Source organism: Pocillopora damicornis, chromosome 1 (assembly GCF_964200805.1).
Source record: "Pocillopora damicornis chromosome 1, jaPocDami1.2, whole genome shotgun sequence".
NCBI lineage: Eukaryota > Metazoa > Cnidaria > Anthozoa > Scleractinia > Pocilloporidae > Pocillopora > Pocillopora damicornis.
Window position 1 is genome coordinate 40,850,745 of NC_142670.1, and position 14,697 is coordinate 40,865,441.

Consider the following 14,697-nt stretch of genomic DNA (forward strand, 5'->3'; position numbering starts at 1 on the left):
GAACCTTTTGCAATTCGCTCGACCCCAAAGAATATTCATTCGATCCTCTTTGAGCTCCAATGAAACTGCGAAGGCTCAAAGCATCTTGACGAATATAGAGTTAGAATGGTTATCTTTTTACGGTGAGTGAATGATGAGAAAAATATGTTATTTACCTCGGAGCCTAACTAATCTCAGAGCAATCAGTGACTTTAAAAAAGTCACGACTCAATTTTTTCACTTCGTTGGCACCTAGAATGTTCCTTTTCATAAAAAAAACAACAACACACAATTATCAGGGGGGTTGCTTTGGGTGTTTTCACGTAAGAGTAAAACAGATAAAAGATAAGTGACATAAATTTAGTTCCGTGACGTGACGTGAAGTGACGCGACGTGACGTGAGTTGAAGTGAAGTCGAGTGAGATGAAACGAAGCACACAACAGACCAGCGAAGTCTTTTCCTCTTTTCGAATAAAGGGGGAAATTTTCTAAAGAAGCTGCGGTGCTGCGTCGGCGGAAGAGTATAGCAGGGTAGTTAAGTATTATCAACTGAGTTTATAATACTGAATTGGCCACCGTTAGGAGTTTTAAAGCTGAAGTTTCAAACGTTTGCCCTTTGTCAGAGCGAATTTTCTTTTTTGTTCTGCTTTGCTTTGCTTTGCTGACGAGAATTGTTTAAAAGTTTTAATTGAAAAAAAATATCGAGTTAAAAATAAACGGAATCTTTCTGCTCATAACTCACACATAGACTTAAGAGTGACATCATTATCTCGAATCTTATTAGCGATGCGAATGAAAATTTACCTCCTCTAAAACATTGTTGTAAGGAGATCATTTCGGTAATCTGCTGAAATAAAGCACCAAAGAATAAGGCCTTGTACAGATTATAATCGTCTGTGGCGGTTAGTGTCTTTCGTAAATCAAGACTCTGTCAATCGTTTTTCACTTACAGTCTTCAATGTCTCTTCGGTATTTGTAAGCTATTTTTATCCAAGAAATATCTGTGCCGTATATTTGTAGCAGAGCGTAATCTAATATCACCGAACAAGAAGATCAAGTCCTAGCTGAGTGTCTTCACATAATTGTGAGTAGGACATTCATATGTCGTTTTGAAAAAGTATCATTCTTATTTTTCTGTTTTCGGGCGACACTGAACAGGATTTTAGAACATACTGAGGATCATTCGATTGCATTCAAATCCTGCAATCTGATTGGTTCTTAGTGCGGTTCATATTTTTCTTATCCCTACCCAGAAGCAAGGTAACACTTTTGTGGTTAGCGGAGTACATCCCTAGCTTCGTTACATTTCATTTTGCCGGCTGGGCATACTTTCAAGAAAAACATTTTTAAGTAAATCAAGACGAGTAATAACTTATTAATCCTCTCTTTTCTCTCTCTCCAGTAACTTTGGTTGCCAGCAAAAAGTTTGTTTTCGAGATCAATTTTTGGTAGCAAATGTGTCATTATTAAATTGGTTGACACGCAGCCTAAATCCGTTTGTAATTTACTTCAATCCTTCACAAAAAGTAACTCTTTGCAAGTCTGTTCAATTTGGTCATTTGTACCGTAATTTGCACAACAAAATCCGAAGGAATTCAACGAGAAAAAGCTGCATTAAATTCCATATGGTTCTCAAAAAGGTCTCACTGGACTTTAGTTTTTCAATGGAAGAAAGACCAGATTTACGTACGCCATTGCAGCAAACAAACGAGCAAACTCCCACAACTTTAAAGCATGCATTTGAATTTACTGATTATTACTTTCCTTGTCATTTACTGACTGAGCAGAGGTATTCTTCGTATATAAATCATCGATGGAAAAGAATTATCCTTGACTTAAGATCACTGAATGTTTTTGAAGAAAACATTGTCGTGACAATCATTAAGAGCGAATTCTTTTTTATCACCGCGTGGGAGGTGGCACATGATCGGAAAAATCACTATCCTCATATTTCGCTCAGAGATACCTTTGGGTAAGTCTATAAACGTGGTATAATTTTTTTGTTCAGAGCTGTTTTTATTTTCTAGAAAATCACCAAACACTGTATCGAGCCCCAACCGCCATAAAATGGCCGAAATGAAGTCGACGTGTAGGGCAACAAAACCTTTACTCCTCAAAAGCGCAAAAGAAAGCAAGTCTTTCTGAATTTTACCTATTTGTATACGAGGTATTAAAAAATGATTTGAATCTAATAACGGGCTTGTTGACATAACTATGAATTATTGGCGAATATTTGAAAATAGCCAAAATTTGATTGATTAAAAATTACATTTTGGAGCAGTTTTTCAATAAAAATTTTTTTCTACCTGGTATAACTCGGAATCACTTGAGATGAGCATTTTTACAAAGTGGAAAGAATGTTCTTTCCATGGATATAAAAATTAATTTGGGGCTCTTTATTACTGCGAAGAAGTAGCCCGGTCAATTTGTGCAAATCGCAATGCCGCCATGTAAACAACCGCAGATAATCCAATTAGGCTTTTTATTATTGAAGCCATAATTCCAACAAAATCTTATCGCTTTGACCTATACTAGATTGTAAACTGGATTTCTTAAGCTCACCTGGCGAAAAACACCTTTCTAAGATTGGTTCCTTGCCTCAATCTTGTTATAAAGAGACTTGACAACAGTTTCGATAGTACAGCACTACAGGCGGTGTATACCAAATCACAGTGAAAACATCCTACGAAGGTTCCTGCCGGAAACGTCGCATTGCTGGACAGTTATAACCATATTTCAGCTTGGAACACTCACATTTTACAAGTCTTCCTTTCAAAATAAGAATGGAAGTTTGTTTTTTTATAGAACGAGCCAGAGCATCCTGACAGATGAAACGAATCATTGACGTTCGTTATTTGCGATGGTGTCACGCAATAACATGTCACTCGAAAGGACGCTCGGTTACCAATATACTTATTTTCTTTCCCTCTCGTCCCCTATTTTTTATTTCCGGGAAAAAGTTTTAAATCCAGAATTTAAAATTACCGTTGTTTGCATTTTTTAAGCGCGATACCACTCCTGGGTCACCTTAGACTGCTAAATGAATTAGGTATATGTTACTACAGCATAGAGGAAATTTCACTGCATTAATTTTTATCGACGTAAAAAAATGTGTTATCCTATTTTGTAAATTGTGACGGCTTGCAGGGTAGACAGGTGGGGGAGTGGAAAAATTAAATTGGGAGTAGCTTTCTAAAATACTCAGTGCTAAAAAAATAAATTAGATTAGGCACAGTTTCTAACCATATAATGAGCGTCGCGCCATAAATTTTCCAAAGCAAACTAAAATGGTGTTTTCGTTTGGCCGCCGATTTTTTTAAGAGGTGAGCGCACCAAATGGAAATCAATTGCTCCTTTCAAAGATTAGTTGGGGGATGCTGCTCCCAAGATAAGCGAAGTCGAGTTGCAGGAAAAGCTTCTCTTATAGTCCCTCTGCGCTTATGTGAGAAAGACATCTCAGCACACAAACAGGCTGTGGGCGTGAATGATGTTGAATCGGAAGTCGATCTCATTTTAGCACGGGCATCGATATTCACGTTGCCTTCCAATATTTCGGACATGACTATCTGCCCAGCCCATCGCTCCTCTTTGGGCATTGGATGGCGAAGAGGCTCGCAACGGTGCCGTGTTCCATCCGAATTATCGAGGCATGCCAAGGAAGGGAAATCACGAAAGGGTGACCGTGGTATAAACAAAGCGCTTTCGAAGGCAATCCTTCGACGCACGGGAATATTCCTCCCTGTTGGGTCTGGTAAGTCTTTGTGATGTTTTTAATTTACAATAGGACGCTATAACGAACAGGACAAGAAGTTACTGGTAAAAACAAAATTGGCACATTTAAATTAGTACTACCACTGAAGCACACATTTAACCAGCCATTTAATTTTGTAGCGTGAGCTAGTTTAATCAAATTATTTTTTATTAATTTTTTTTTTTGTTAACTTCTTGTCGCCAAAAACTAATACACCTCTTTCGTTATCTCACCATGCGGCCTGGGACCGAGATATTTATTTTGGTCAGGGGCTCAGGGCCACTCACTACACCGCAAAACCGGTCTTAGGGAAGAGTGATAGATATTTTCAAATATTCGCCAATAATTCATAGTTATGTCAATAATCCCGTTATTAGATTGAAATCATTTTTTAATACCTCGTATACAAATAGATAATATTCGGAAAGACTTGCTTTCTTTTGCGCTTTTGAAGAATAACGTTTTTGTTGCCCTACTCGTCGGCTTCATTTCGGCCACTATTATGGCGGTTGGGACTCGATACAGTGTTTGGTGATTTTCTAGAAAATAAAAACAGTTCTGAACAAAAAAATTATACCACGTTTATAGACTTACCCTAAGGTATCTTTGAGCGAAGTATGAAGGTAGGGCTTTTTCTAGGCATGTGCCACATTTTTTTGATTTCACGCGGTCTCCAGAAAAATTCTCTCTTAAACTGGAGTTCGTTCGCAAAACCAGTACCGTTGTTTTTTTTTTCAAATGTGTACACGTGCTTTTCGGTCTTATACTCTCTCTAATTGATATATGTCAGATTGTGACAGATTCTTGAGAAAAAAATTTTTCGAAGTTTGTTTGGAAACCTTTTAAATCACCTTTATCACTACGCAAATAAAAATATTTCGGTGAAACCTCTCTCTTAATTTGTATTACCTCTGTTTTAACTACCATTTACTCGCTCAAAAATTAAAGGATCTTGCCGTAATTGAAGCCCTGAATCATTCGGGTTCTTTCGTTAAGATTAAGAAAAAATAGAAGTGCTATTTACCAGCCTAGGTCGGTCCTTAATGGGAAAAATTGTGCCCTCTATCTTGAGTACAGTTTTCCCAGATTTTAATTGCCCAAAATTCCCAGCTTTTTCATTTTTACTTCCGACACTTTCTTTAATGGAACTGATACGTATCTTTCTCCACACATAATATACTTCTAAATTCATATTCTTAATCATCTTATTGTTGATCTAAACATAATTCAGCCGTGGCTGTAATGTTGTAGTAAATAAAGTATCGCATCAACTCAAATGATTGACAATGCATATTAAGCTAGTATAATCTCAACAAATGCAATGAGCTTGTCAGGGAATTTTTTCTCGATTTAAAGCTAATCTTCTCCCTTTTTCCGTAAAATTTTTTTTAGCAAAACGGGGATTTGCTCCCATCCCGATCTCAAAAACCCAAGGTTAGTGCACTTTTCAAACTCACGCGAGCCTCAAGCCTATACCCAATCAGCTATGTATATGATATTTATTTCTATATTCATGTTTCGATATTTATTTATTCATCCATTTTCTTATCTATGTATTTATTGATTTATTGTCATTTTTATCGACTTTGTCTGTGTGTTTATCTTTGAATTCACATGTTTTCTTTCTCTTTGCTTTGTTTCAATCTATATCTTTGGTTGCATTCCAGCATTTCCTCTGATAATATCCTCCACAAAAAGTGCTCCCTGTATATTGTTAGCGTAGAAAAGAAAACTTGGCAGAGATATAATCACTACTCTGTTGGTTTATGGTGAAAATTATGAAGAAAACTAAGGCAGTGGAAGACTTTTTAAAACTGTTTGAGATTACGTTGATGTGCAGACTCATAAGGAGCCCATCTAACTTAGATGGATTTAATTGAGTTAAATTCCTTTGTTTTCTTTGGTATCTTACGCTTGTGTTCATCGACACCTCGCGGCAAGAGACGTGCTTCTCGGCGACGGGAATGTTGCCATGGTTTCCAACTGTGGCATGTCACTAGATGTGTACGGAAGTGTTGAATGCGAAAACGTATCCGGGATATGGCCACTATACTTGATCCTTGTTTTCTGAAATTGCAACCTTTAAGTGTCTTTATCAGTTAATTATCAGGTATTATAGTTCTTCCTCTTGACTAGGGAATATTATACCAGTTCATTAGGTAGCTCTTGAGTCTTTGGAATTCCGCATATACAACACGAAGACAATTGTGTAAGTTGTATACCGTAGAGAACTGCAGGACATTTTTGAGAAGTATCTCAGTCTGTTCGCTTCATATAGTTTTGTTTGTCATTACCTTTCCTTTTATAGACTGTTTCGATCTTGATGCAAAAATATTCGTTTTTAACCGACCTGCGTTTTAAAATGTCTAAATCAAGCAAAAGTTAAATTTGTGTATGACTAATTTTTCTGACAGGTGGTCATTTGGAATACTATAATGGGAGATTGAGTGTGGAGGTAAAGCACTTACTTAAATAATCAGGAGAACGTTTTGGCCATCAGTGCTAATGTAAATATATTTTTAAGAATCCCACATGAGTGGGGCCAAGAAAGGTTATACGAAGTTATAAAGTTTTTAAGTCATATAGTTCCATATAAAATCTCTTAGTGGGTAGACATTTATCATAGATAATTGTAACTAATTTAACTAGGATAATTTCATGGTACCATAGCGAGAATGTCTTTTTTCCACAAGGTAAAATGCTATATACTTGTCTTGCAACAAATAATCACTTTTTTAAAGGCAGGTCGAATTTTTGCACGGATACCCAAACGCAATGTAATCATCTTTGAGCTTACAGGTATCCATTTTTGCAGAAGGCTTTTATGAGGACTCATAAAACTGAAATCTTTTTCCGTTAATAGTTACAATATCATGAAATCATGGTGGAATTTGAAGCCAGCAAGGCTTCCATTATTTTCAGAGCTAATGAAGCTAGTTGAAAGAGTACTTATTTAATAAGAGACATAATACGATATTCATGTATTTACAATTATCAACTGTTTATTTACAGCTAATTTCGAGGATTGTGTAGTAATAATTAACGGCGGGGAGACTGGTCGTTTAAGGTATTCGCTTTACTATGCCCAGTTTAATGCTTCCTTCCTACTTAAACAACAGCAGGTTGTGAAATAACACATTTATGAGACCTTAGTCAGATGTGATGTCATTGATATACTTCAAATTAAGGAATGCATGCGCGAAAGAAAAAAATGACGCAAGCAGTCATAGGCCAGCCAATGAGTCATCTTTCGGGAGGACCTGTATAGAGTTGATCTTTGGCCTAAAGATAACAACAAGAAAAAGTGTTACAATACTAAATAAACAATAAGTGAAATTTTGCATTAGTTATATTGTTTCACTTTATCATCTTTTCTATCCTCTTTTGTTGTTCTGTTTTTATCTTAATGCGCGATTTCGTTTTTCCATTCACAGAGAAATCATTCTTAGAAGGGTCTTTTAAAACATCAGATCAGATCCTGAAAAAAAAATCACGCCAACCATTTGAATCAGCAGATAAATACTTACATTCCATATTCTTTACAAAACAAATTTTATTTCTATTGTTTTCCTTGATTTATTTTGAAATACAGACGACATTTATGTTCCAGCTAGGGTTAATCAACGATCATGGACAAGATAACTGGATTTTTCTTGCGTGAATGGATAACCTAACTAATTTTCGATATATAAAAAATTAACATTTCCATTTTCTGGTAACAAACCCTCCTGTTTCTTTCAGCAAGTTTATTTTTTTCCCTTTCCTGCTCCAGACGATCTCTACAAACAGCGTCAGAAATGCAATCACGATACCAACACCAAGGACAACATAAACTCCCAGCATGCTCAGCAGGCCGATACGCTTGCGAGACAAAGCTTCAACAAATAGGGAATAAAAAGAAAGCTATAAATTGTAGTCGATGGTGTATGCTTTAACCAACATCGTGGGTTTGTGTGCCGGGTTTACGTTACTTTTAACATTCTTAAAAGTTAAAAATGAAGTTAAAAGCGCCGATCTTGTCTAGGTGTGGGTCATGCATAATTCACACCCCTAAGGAAAAGGTTTATAAAGCTTTATTAGGAAAATATGCTTCGTCAATATGAGGATTCAGAAATGACTGCCCCCTACCCGTTTCTTGTTCCTCAGGACATCCATTACCAGCATCCCACCATTTTCGTTTCAACGTTTCCAGGAAGTTATTCTCGTGAAGACGTAAAATTGCCAGAGTGAAATCTGCAGTGTGTGGATCATTCGCTTGCAAAGCCAACGAAAGTCCCTTAGCTGTCGTCAAACCTGGAACTGGTAAAAACGTGTCTTTGTGAGATTTAGTAAATGCAAAATGCACCGTTTGATGATGAAAAATTCATTATTTCAATGAAACGAACATAACTGCGTCAGAATATTTACAACCGAATCTGAGGACTCCACAGAACTGTGGAAGTGTCCTCGATATCACCTTTTTCCAACAGGTCCGACAATGTAATAAAGGTTTAGAAAGAGGGGCCTGGAGAAATTGTGGTGAGATGCAAAGCTTACTCCAAACCTACGACAAATGGCAATGAATTATAAAGGATCTGCTTAAATCAAAGGACATAAACTGAAATTCCAAAATGAGTAACAAGATGACAATATTCTCTTGCATCATTTACCAACTGTGAGATCACATGGTGGTTGATTTGCGACATGACGGAGTCCTGGCCCATCTGCAATAAACACGAACTCTTCTCTTTCTCGTACAAGCTGAGCAGCTTCTCCATAACTCTTTATCACGTTATCTGCCGCTTTTATTCGGTGCCAGATCGTTTGATATGTCTCGTATTGACTCCTTCTGAATGCCTCATAGGTGCTTGACGACTGCACTACCCCTACTTGATACGAAGACCTCACGATATCTTCGAGGTTATTAATAGGACTTTCTGCGTTTTTTACCGTAAAGAAGGCCGCAAGGTTAGCTGTGTATGTTGAAACAGATATCAGGATGGTGAACCAGTAGCAGCTAGCGAGAATGCGACCTGTGAGAAACCAGGTTAAAATATACTATTTCAAGTTTTTCGACCAATCGTAGAGCTTAAATTTTTAAAACACAAATAAGGTGACGGAACACTGCTTCCTGTGAGAATAAAGATCAATGTAAGTAAGACCCAGATATGTTCACTCAACATGGGGATGTGAGTTATTTCAACCTTTGGCTTCAGTGACCTTTTCACGGTAAGGGCAAGCTTCTTATAATGCAGAGACTTCTCGCGGGGATTGGCAGGCTACAATTCTATTTTGTTGCATATCAGCTCTAAACTCCCCGATATCACCTCCCTCACTCCCCGACCTACCATGGGAAGGGATTACATAGAGGGTAAAGTACGGGAAATAGGAGTGAGTTAAACGGTTGTATATCAAAACGAAAACTCACAGGATGTCAAACAACAAACCAAGAAGCGAAGTACTTTTGTTTCATTAAAACCTAATTCACAAACTTGGGTATTTAGAATGCATCCGTTGATTCACATACAAATCCTTATAGTTCGCCTTTTGTGCAATCATAGAGGCTCACTGGGTGAGCTTGAGATTTGAGGGCAACAACTGAACATCTTACCTGACAAACTACGGGGTGAGTTGTCGGCCCCTTGCTGTAGCATGCAAGATAAAGCAAACCACACACTGTTGAAGAAACTAAACTCCTCTGATGTTCCTTGGCCATTTTCATCTTTGTATCCATAAGGACTAAAGTAATTTATTACAAACACAGCAATAGAGATGATGAACAGGCTGGTGAGAGTAGCAAACCAGACGTAATTGTCAAAAGGATGCATGAACTGTAGAAGGTCAACTTTTCCATCGGAAGATGTCTTCTTCAGCAACATTTCCTCTGTGTAGTACATGTAAGGAACTGTGAAGTCAACAACTGTCTCTCGATGTTCAGTGATAGTTAGATCTGACACAGCCATATCAGCATTCTTTGGAACAAAGTAATCAAAGAGAACGACTATGTTGCCAGAAGACAGAGTAAGTGCATGGTTATTTGATAAAGAACCAACAAGTTCATAAGGTAAATTGGCCACCCTAAAGAGTTCCTTAAGCTGACGTTTCGAGCGTTAGCCCTCGCCCTTCGCTCTAATGAAGATTTAGGACTTAAAAAGACAGCTTTAGAAGCTCTTTATAGTGGCCAATTTACATTATCAGCTCAGTTGATAAAACCAGATTATCTTATTAAACCCTCCATCTCCCCATTGACACAAAACCACAGTTTCTATCAAAAAAAATTACCCCTTTATTCATTTAGCATGATAATATGGTTATATCATAGTCTTAACGGTATTTTAACTAAGTATTGTAGCCGCACTAGAAAGTTAAGGTGGAATACTTTAGTTTGCCAGTCACAAGCCACGTTAAAATTGATCGATCTGGCTTACCACTCTCACTATCGATTATCGTCAACAGAATGAGGACATACACCCAGAGGGCATGATTATTCTACGTCACAAAGTGCATGTTTGTCATTCTCAGCACAGATAAAAATTAAAGCAGTGACCCTGTAACCAAACCTTGTATAACAGCTCCCCAATAATCCCATTCCAAGTTCCATTGTCAGTTTCAGCGCCATAAAATCCATCCGGAGTGAAATAGATTTCGTAGGTAAACTTGAGATTCCTCACCAGTTCATTGAGCAAATCAATGCAATATCCTGTATAAAAAACTTCGCCATTTTCTTTCTTCCTGCTCATCATAAAGGGGGCAGACTGTTTTCAAAAAGAAAGACCTTTTTTTGGTCATAAAAACACAAATACAGGACAAACTTTTATCTTACTTGATGTGATTACAAAAAAAGTATTTTTCACGAACATGAATACGTAACAGCACTAATTACCTCTGCAACTACAACTCTGAGCCTTCTCCCTTCCAAACTTCCTGCTCCGAGCGGTGTCACCAGGTTTTGCGAGATATTTCCAAATATAACTGCTTTCATGGTTGAATTCCATGTGCCTACCTAAAATAGGAGGAAGATACTATAAATCAGGAAATGAGTGAAAGACGTAGCAGCGACTCTACGGCTAAAGTGCTTCAAAAAGCACATGCAGTAGTATTTGACGTTTCGACAACCTGAGCGAAAGTCATCATCAGAGTCAAGTAAATAGTTGTTGTCAGTGGAATATTATAAGTCCAGTTCGTATAAAGTGATTGGTCAGTTTTGCTGTGATGTTATTTGCTGTAAGGCTCGAGTGATGTAAGTTGGCTCGGTTCGTTTGCGATGTTAATGTCGTGAATAAGGCGTTTGTATGGTGCTGGTAGTAGTTGCCACTTGTGCAAAGTCCCAGTCGATAATGTGGTTCGAGTTGATAATGTGGTTCGAGTCGATGATGTTCAGAAATGTGATTGCTGACCCCAGTCACCTTTCCTCTTCGCCTGCTTGTGTTCAGTCAGTCTCTTTTTGAGGTTTCTACTGGTCTCCCTCCAAACAATAATTTACCTTTGTGAAAGAGTTGCCCCGCAGATTTATAATTTCGAGGTTGATTCCTGTTCGTTTTCCATAATCATCAAAATGGACTGGGCCTGTTAAACCATCCATACCAACCTGTGATAAACAGCACATTACAATTCTTTTTTTTTTCTTTTGTTTTTTTTTCACTTTTTGTGCTACGGTGACACAAGCAGTATATACATCAATTTTAGAAATATCTACTGAATTTTATTGAGACCGCACAAGTTGAGATTTCGCTTCAGCTTCAACATATTTTTCCGTCTAAAACCACTCTTAGGCGAATGGAACGGACTTTGATTTCGTTTGTGTGGTAATGTTACAGTATTTCATTTCTCTTCGACAATTGACCTAGTGAAGGACCGGAAGAAATGTAAGCGAATCGAGGATGAAGGTTATGTTTACGTGAGTGACACAAGCGTTGCTCCAACATGTAATTGCTCACCCCTCTCATGCAAAGTAACACGGCTGCTCTATCTTCTGGATGCACTGAGGACCCGTTGATTGACAAACAAGTTTGATCATTGACTGCCTGGTTTATAACTTGGACTGTATCATAGGCAACAGCAAGGAGATCCTAAAGAATCAATTAGTTTGGACTTTTATTTAATGACACTGTATAAATTTCCTTGATGTAGGAATCAGCCCATTCAATAAAGCTTAGCAAACAACACCCTTTGAGCAGACCTTGTTAGTATCACTATGGATGTGTAGTAGGTTTTCTAATTCCTCTGATGCTGGGGTCGGAACGTATGATAACTTCACTGCTATGACAATATTGGACTGGTGGGAAGTTAAATTCAATGGAACCTTAAGAAAAGAAATTCAAAAATTAATTAGTTCCATTAACTAACTTACCACTATCATGGAGCGAAACAGAAATGCTTACAATGATAACGGTTTCGTAAAAATGAAGTACAAACTGGTTTAAAAAAAGAGGCATATTAATAAACGCATTCCAAAAGAGCACAGTGACTGACCTCTCTTTGTATAATCCATTTATAAATAATTCCATCTTTATGTGGGCACGGCGTCTGACAGAAAATGAAAGCAAAAATCTTTGGCATGAATTCCGTGATAATTATAAAGGTAATTGTAGCATTTAAACATAAAGAGGACCTTTCGAAATTGTTTAGCGAGAACTGAAGATAGTGATATATCAGTTTAGCGAAACATGAATTGAGTAGTAATTGAACTGCGCACCCTGTGCTGCGCATAAAAAATCACGTTACGAATAAGCGCGCGCATCCCGAGAATATGGTATTATTTTTCGATCAATAGCGCAGGTAAAGAGGCAAGATGGTTTTAAGCTCTTGAACGAGCACGGTGACTTGTATTTTTCACTGCATTATTTTGGTACACAAATTAAAAGAAAATAATTAATCTAAGGGAAAATAAGAGATAGCTACAAGCGTGCACGAAGCCCGTTACGCGAAGTTGCAAATTACGACCCTGAAAGCAACGACTCGAGGTACGTTTGGAGTCGATGTCGTTTAAAATTGCGGGATCTTTCCACAAAATTTATAGGAAATTGTTGTATACGTTCGAGAATTACCACTTATCAATTTTTTTTCAAGTGTTATTGTAGAAAGCCTTGCTGATAGCTGTCGCAAAATGTAGAGTGAACCGGCGAAATGACGCGCGTGATTAATGCCACTACAGGCATAAATGGGGTAAGTTTTGCCCATCATATCTCTTAAAAAATTACTGCGATCTATCTTTTTTATTCTATTTTTCGAAACAGTTATTGGTGGGAAACATTTAGGGAAAGTTTTAAAGAAATTCTTTGATAACGTTTTTTTTTAGGAGGAATCACCTTAAATCAGTATGGTGTTAGCTCCCCCATTTTATTTCAATTAAATGCGGTGTACATCTATGGTGAATAACTCTTACTCAGTCGACTCATTTCGATACCTGATTTAACATGAACTCCATATTTTCCTTGTTAACGTAAAGCAGAATAACTTCAGCTTTATAGAATCTTATTTCGTCCATCGTTCTTAGTACTCCTGTCCTTGAATCTCCATTTTCGCCCAGTTGGGAAAATTTGACCAGACCCACCACCAGCTTAAATCTTCTTGACAGCGTGCGAAAGTACCCCGCCTCGTGAAAGCTGTCGTCTGAAAAAAAATATATGATAGCAACGGTTCAGGAAGAAAACTTTCTAAACATCATGGAAGGACATCCAAAATGACAATTCATATCTACATTATTTTCAAATGATTTGAATATCAGATACTAGAGGAAAATTACCATCAAACACAAGCACCACGCTTCCCCATCCAAATGCAGTTAGTAAGTCGAGTGTGGCATGCGCGTAGTCTTTGTATCCTGCTGACATATGAATCGCTTTTTCACATTGCTCAAAGGGTCCTTTATTGTCATGGAGACGGACAAGAGGAATGCTCGTCACTGTGGACAATGCGCATGCGCGCGAGTGGCTGTCACTTTCATCAATAAGTGCAATCACATTATCTTGAAGAAACGCTGAAGCTGTGATGAAAGAAAACTAATCATCAACGATTCAGGATTATTACTGACAGCAGAATATAGAGCGTTATGTTTGTTGCAATGAGTTGGTTATCAGGTGGTTTATTTATTTTATTCCTTTCCTCTTTAAAACAAATCGATGACTTGCGCAGCACCTGGCTATCAGTTAGTTCACGCCTCAGTAGAATAATCACCTCCACTCACATTATTGCCATTTCCAGGGAATCGACTCGGCAAATTAAAATATCAGTGGAACAGCAACTTCCCCTTTGAAGCATAAAAATTCAATTTTCACTACAAAGAGATGAGTCATGTCTTGAGATGCTTTGTTTATTACCCTGGCAAATGATTCAATATTAAAGATGTTGCTTTACCAGGGTGAACACCGTAGCATTTAAACTCTGACGAAGCAGTTGTGCCTGACAAACGTGTAATCATCTACTTTGATAATTTACCTTGACTGAAAAGGTTCGTGTTTTTTGAAATGTTGTACTTATTTAACACCAGTGAGATATTGCTCAAACTCGATGTCTTGTTAATGACAGTGTCTAAAATTTCTTCAAATTCTCCTCGATCTCCTCTGAGAAAACCTGAAAGAGAATGATTGATGTTTCATGGTATTTTCCAAAGTCTTGTAATAGTAAGACTCCCTGATAAATAAGTACAATAACTACCCAAATCATGATATTGTTCACATTCATGACTTAATGTTTTCTTTAAATATAACAACAACTTTCTTTTTCTTATCGACTCACCACAAGTAAATATTTTGTCTGTAGAATATATGTCTTGAATACTGGAGACAATCACCAGTGCGAAGAAAAAGTTTCTTCTTTCCATGTTTAATTCTGAGACAAAATTACCAGAATTTATTTCAATAACAGTTTTGTAGCTATTGATTTATGCTTGTAAATAATTATCTTTGATAAATGCCTGGGCAGCAGCATTTATAATGCTAATGTAATTCATTGACTTCTACTTTATCTAGCCAACTAATATCTTGATT

General features: G+C 37.3%; 1 protein-coding gene and 1 long non-coding RNA gene across 6 annotated transcripts in view; one reads left to right on the plus strand and one right to left on the minus strand.

The window, feature by feature from the left end:
• LOC149053889 (uncharacterized) lies at window positions 1-8,868 on the plus strand. The gene is made up of 2 exons (XR_016184005.1): window positions 1-122; window positions 7,877-8,868. It is a non-coding gene; the product is annotated as an uncharacterized LOC149053889 (long non-coding RNA).
• Window positions 6,711-14,697, minus strand: part of LOC113667951 (glutamate receptor 4) — a 12,143-nt gene continuing 4,156 nt past the window's right edge. For 4 of the 5 annotated variants that reach the window (XM_089197043.1, XM_089197036.1, XM_089197033.1 and 1 more), the window contains 15 exons: window positions 14,447-14,539; window positions 14,147-14,281; window positions 13,455-13,694; window positions 13,116-13,321; window positions 12,182-12,235; window positions 11,889-12,011; window positions 11,647-11,778; window positions 11,193-11,297; window positions 10,593-10,712; window positions 10,270-10,464; window positions 9,321-9,681; window positions 8,380-8,742; window positions 7,859-8,029; window positions 7,455-7,605; window positions 6,711-7,012 (listed from right to left, as the gene is read on the minus strand). In XM_089197043.1, the coding sequence (XP_089053169.1) occupies window positions 6,955-7,012; window positions 7,455-7,605; window positions 7,859-8,029; window positions 8,380-8,742; window positions 9,321-9,681; window positions 10,270-10,464; window positions 10,593-10,712; window positions 11,193-11,297; window positions 11,647-11,778; window positions 11,889-12,011; window positions 12,182-12,235; window positions 13,116-13,321; window positions 13,455-13,694; window positions 14,147-14,281; window positions 14,447-14,531 (2,499 nt within the window). In that variant the 5' untranslated portion in view covers window positions 14,532-14,539 and the 3' untranslated portion in view covers window positions 6,711-6,954. The remainder of the gene's footprint in view (window positions 7,013-7,454; window positions 7,606-7,858; window positions 8,030-8,379; window positions 8,743-9,320; window positions 9,682-10,269; window positions 10,465-10,592; window positions 10,713-11,192; window positions 11,298-11,646; window positions 11,779-11,888; window positions 12,012-12,181; window positions 12,236-13,115; window positions 13,322-13,454; window positions 13,695-14,146; window positions 14,282-14,446; window positions 14,540-14,697) is intronic. The other variant, XM_089197051.1, reaches the window with a different exon arrangement.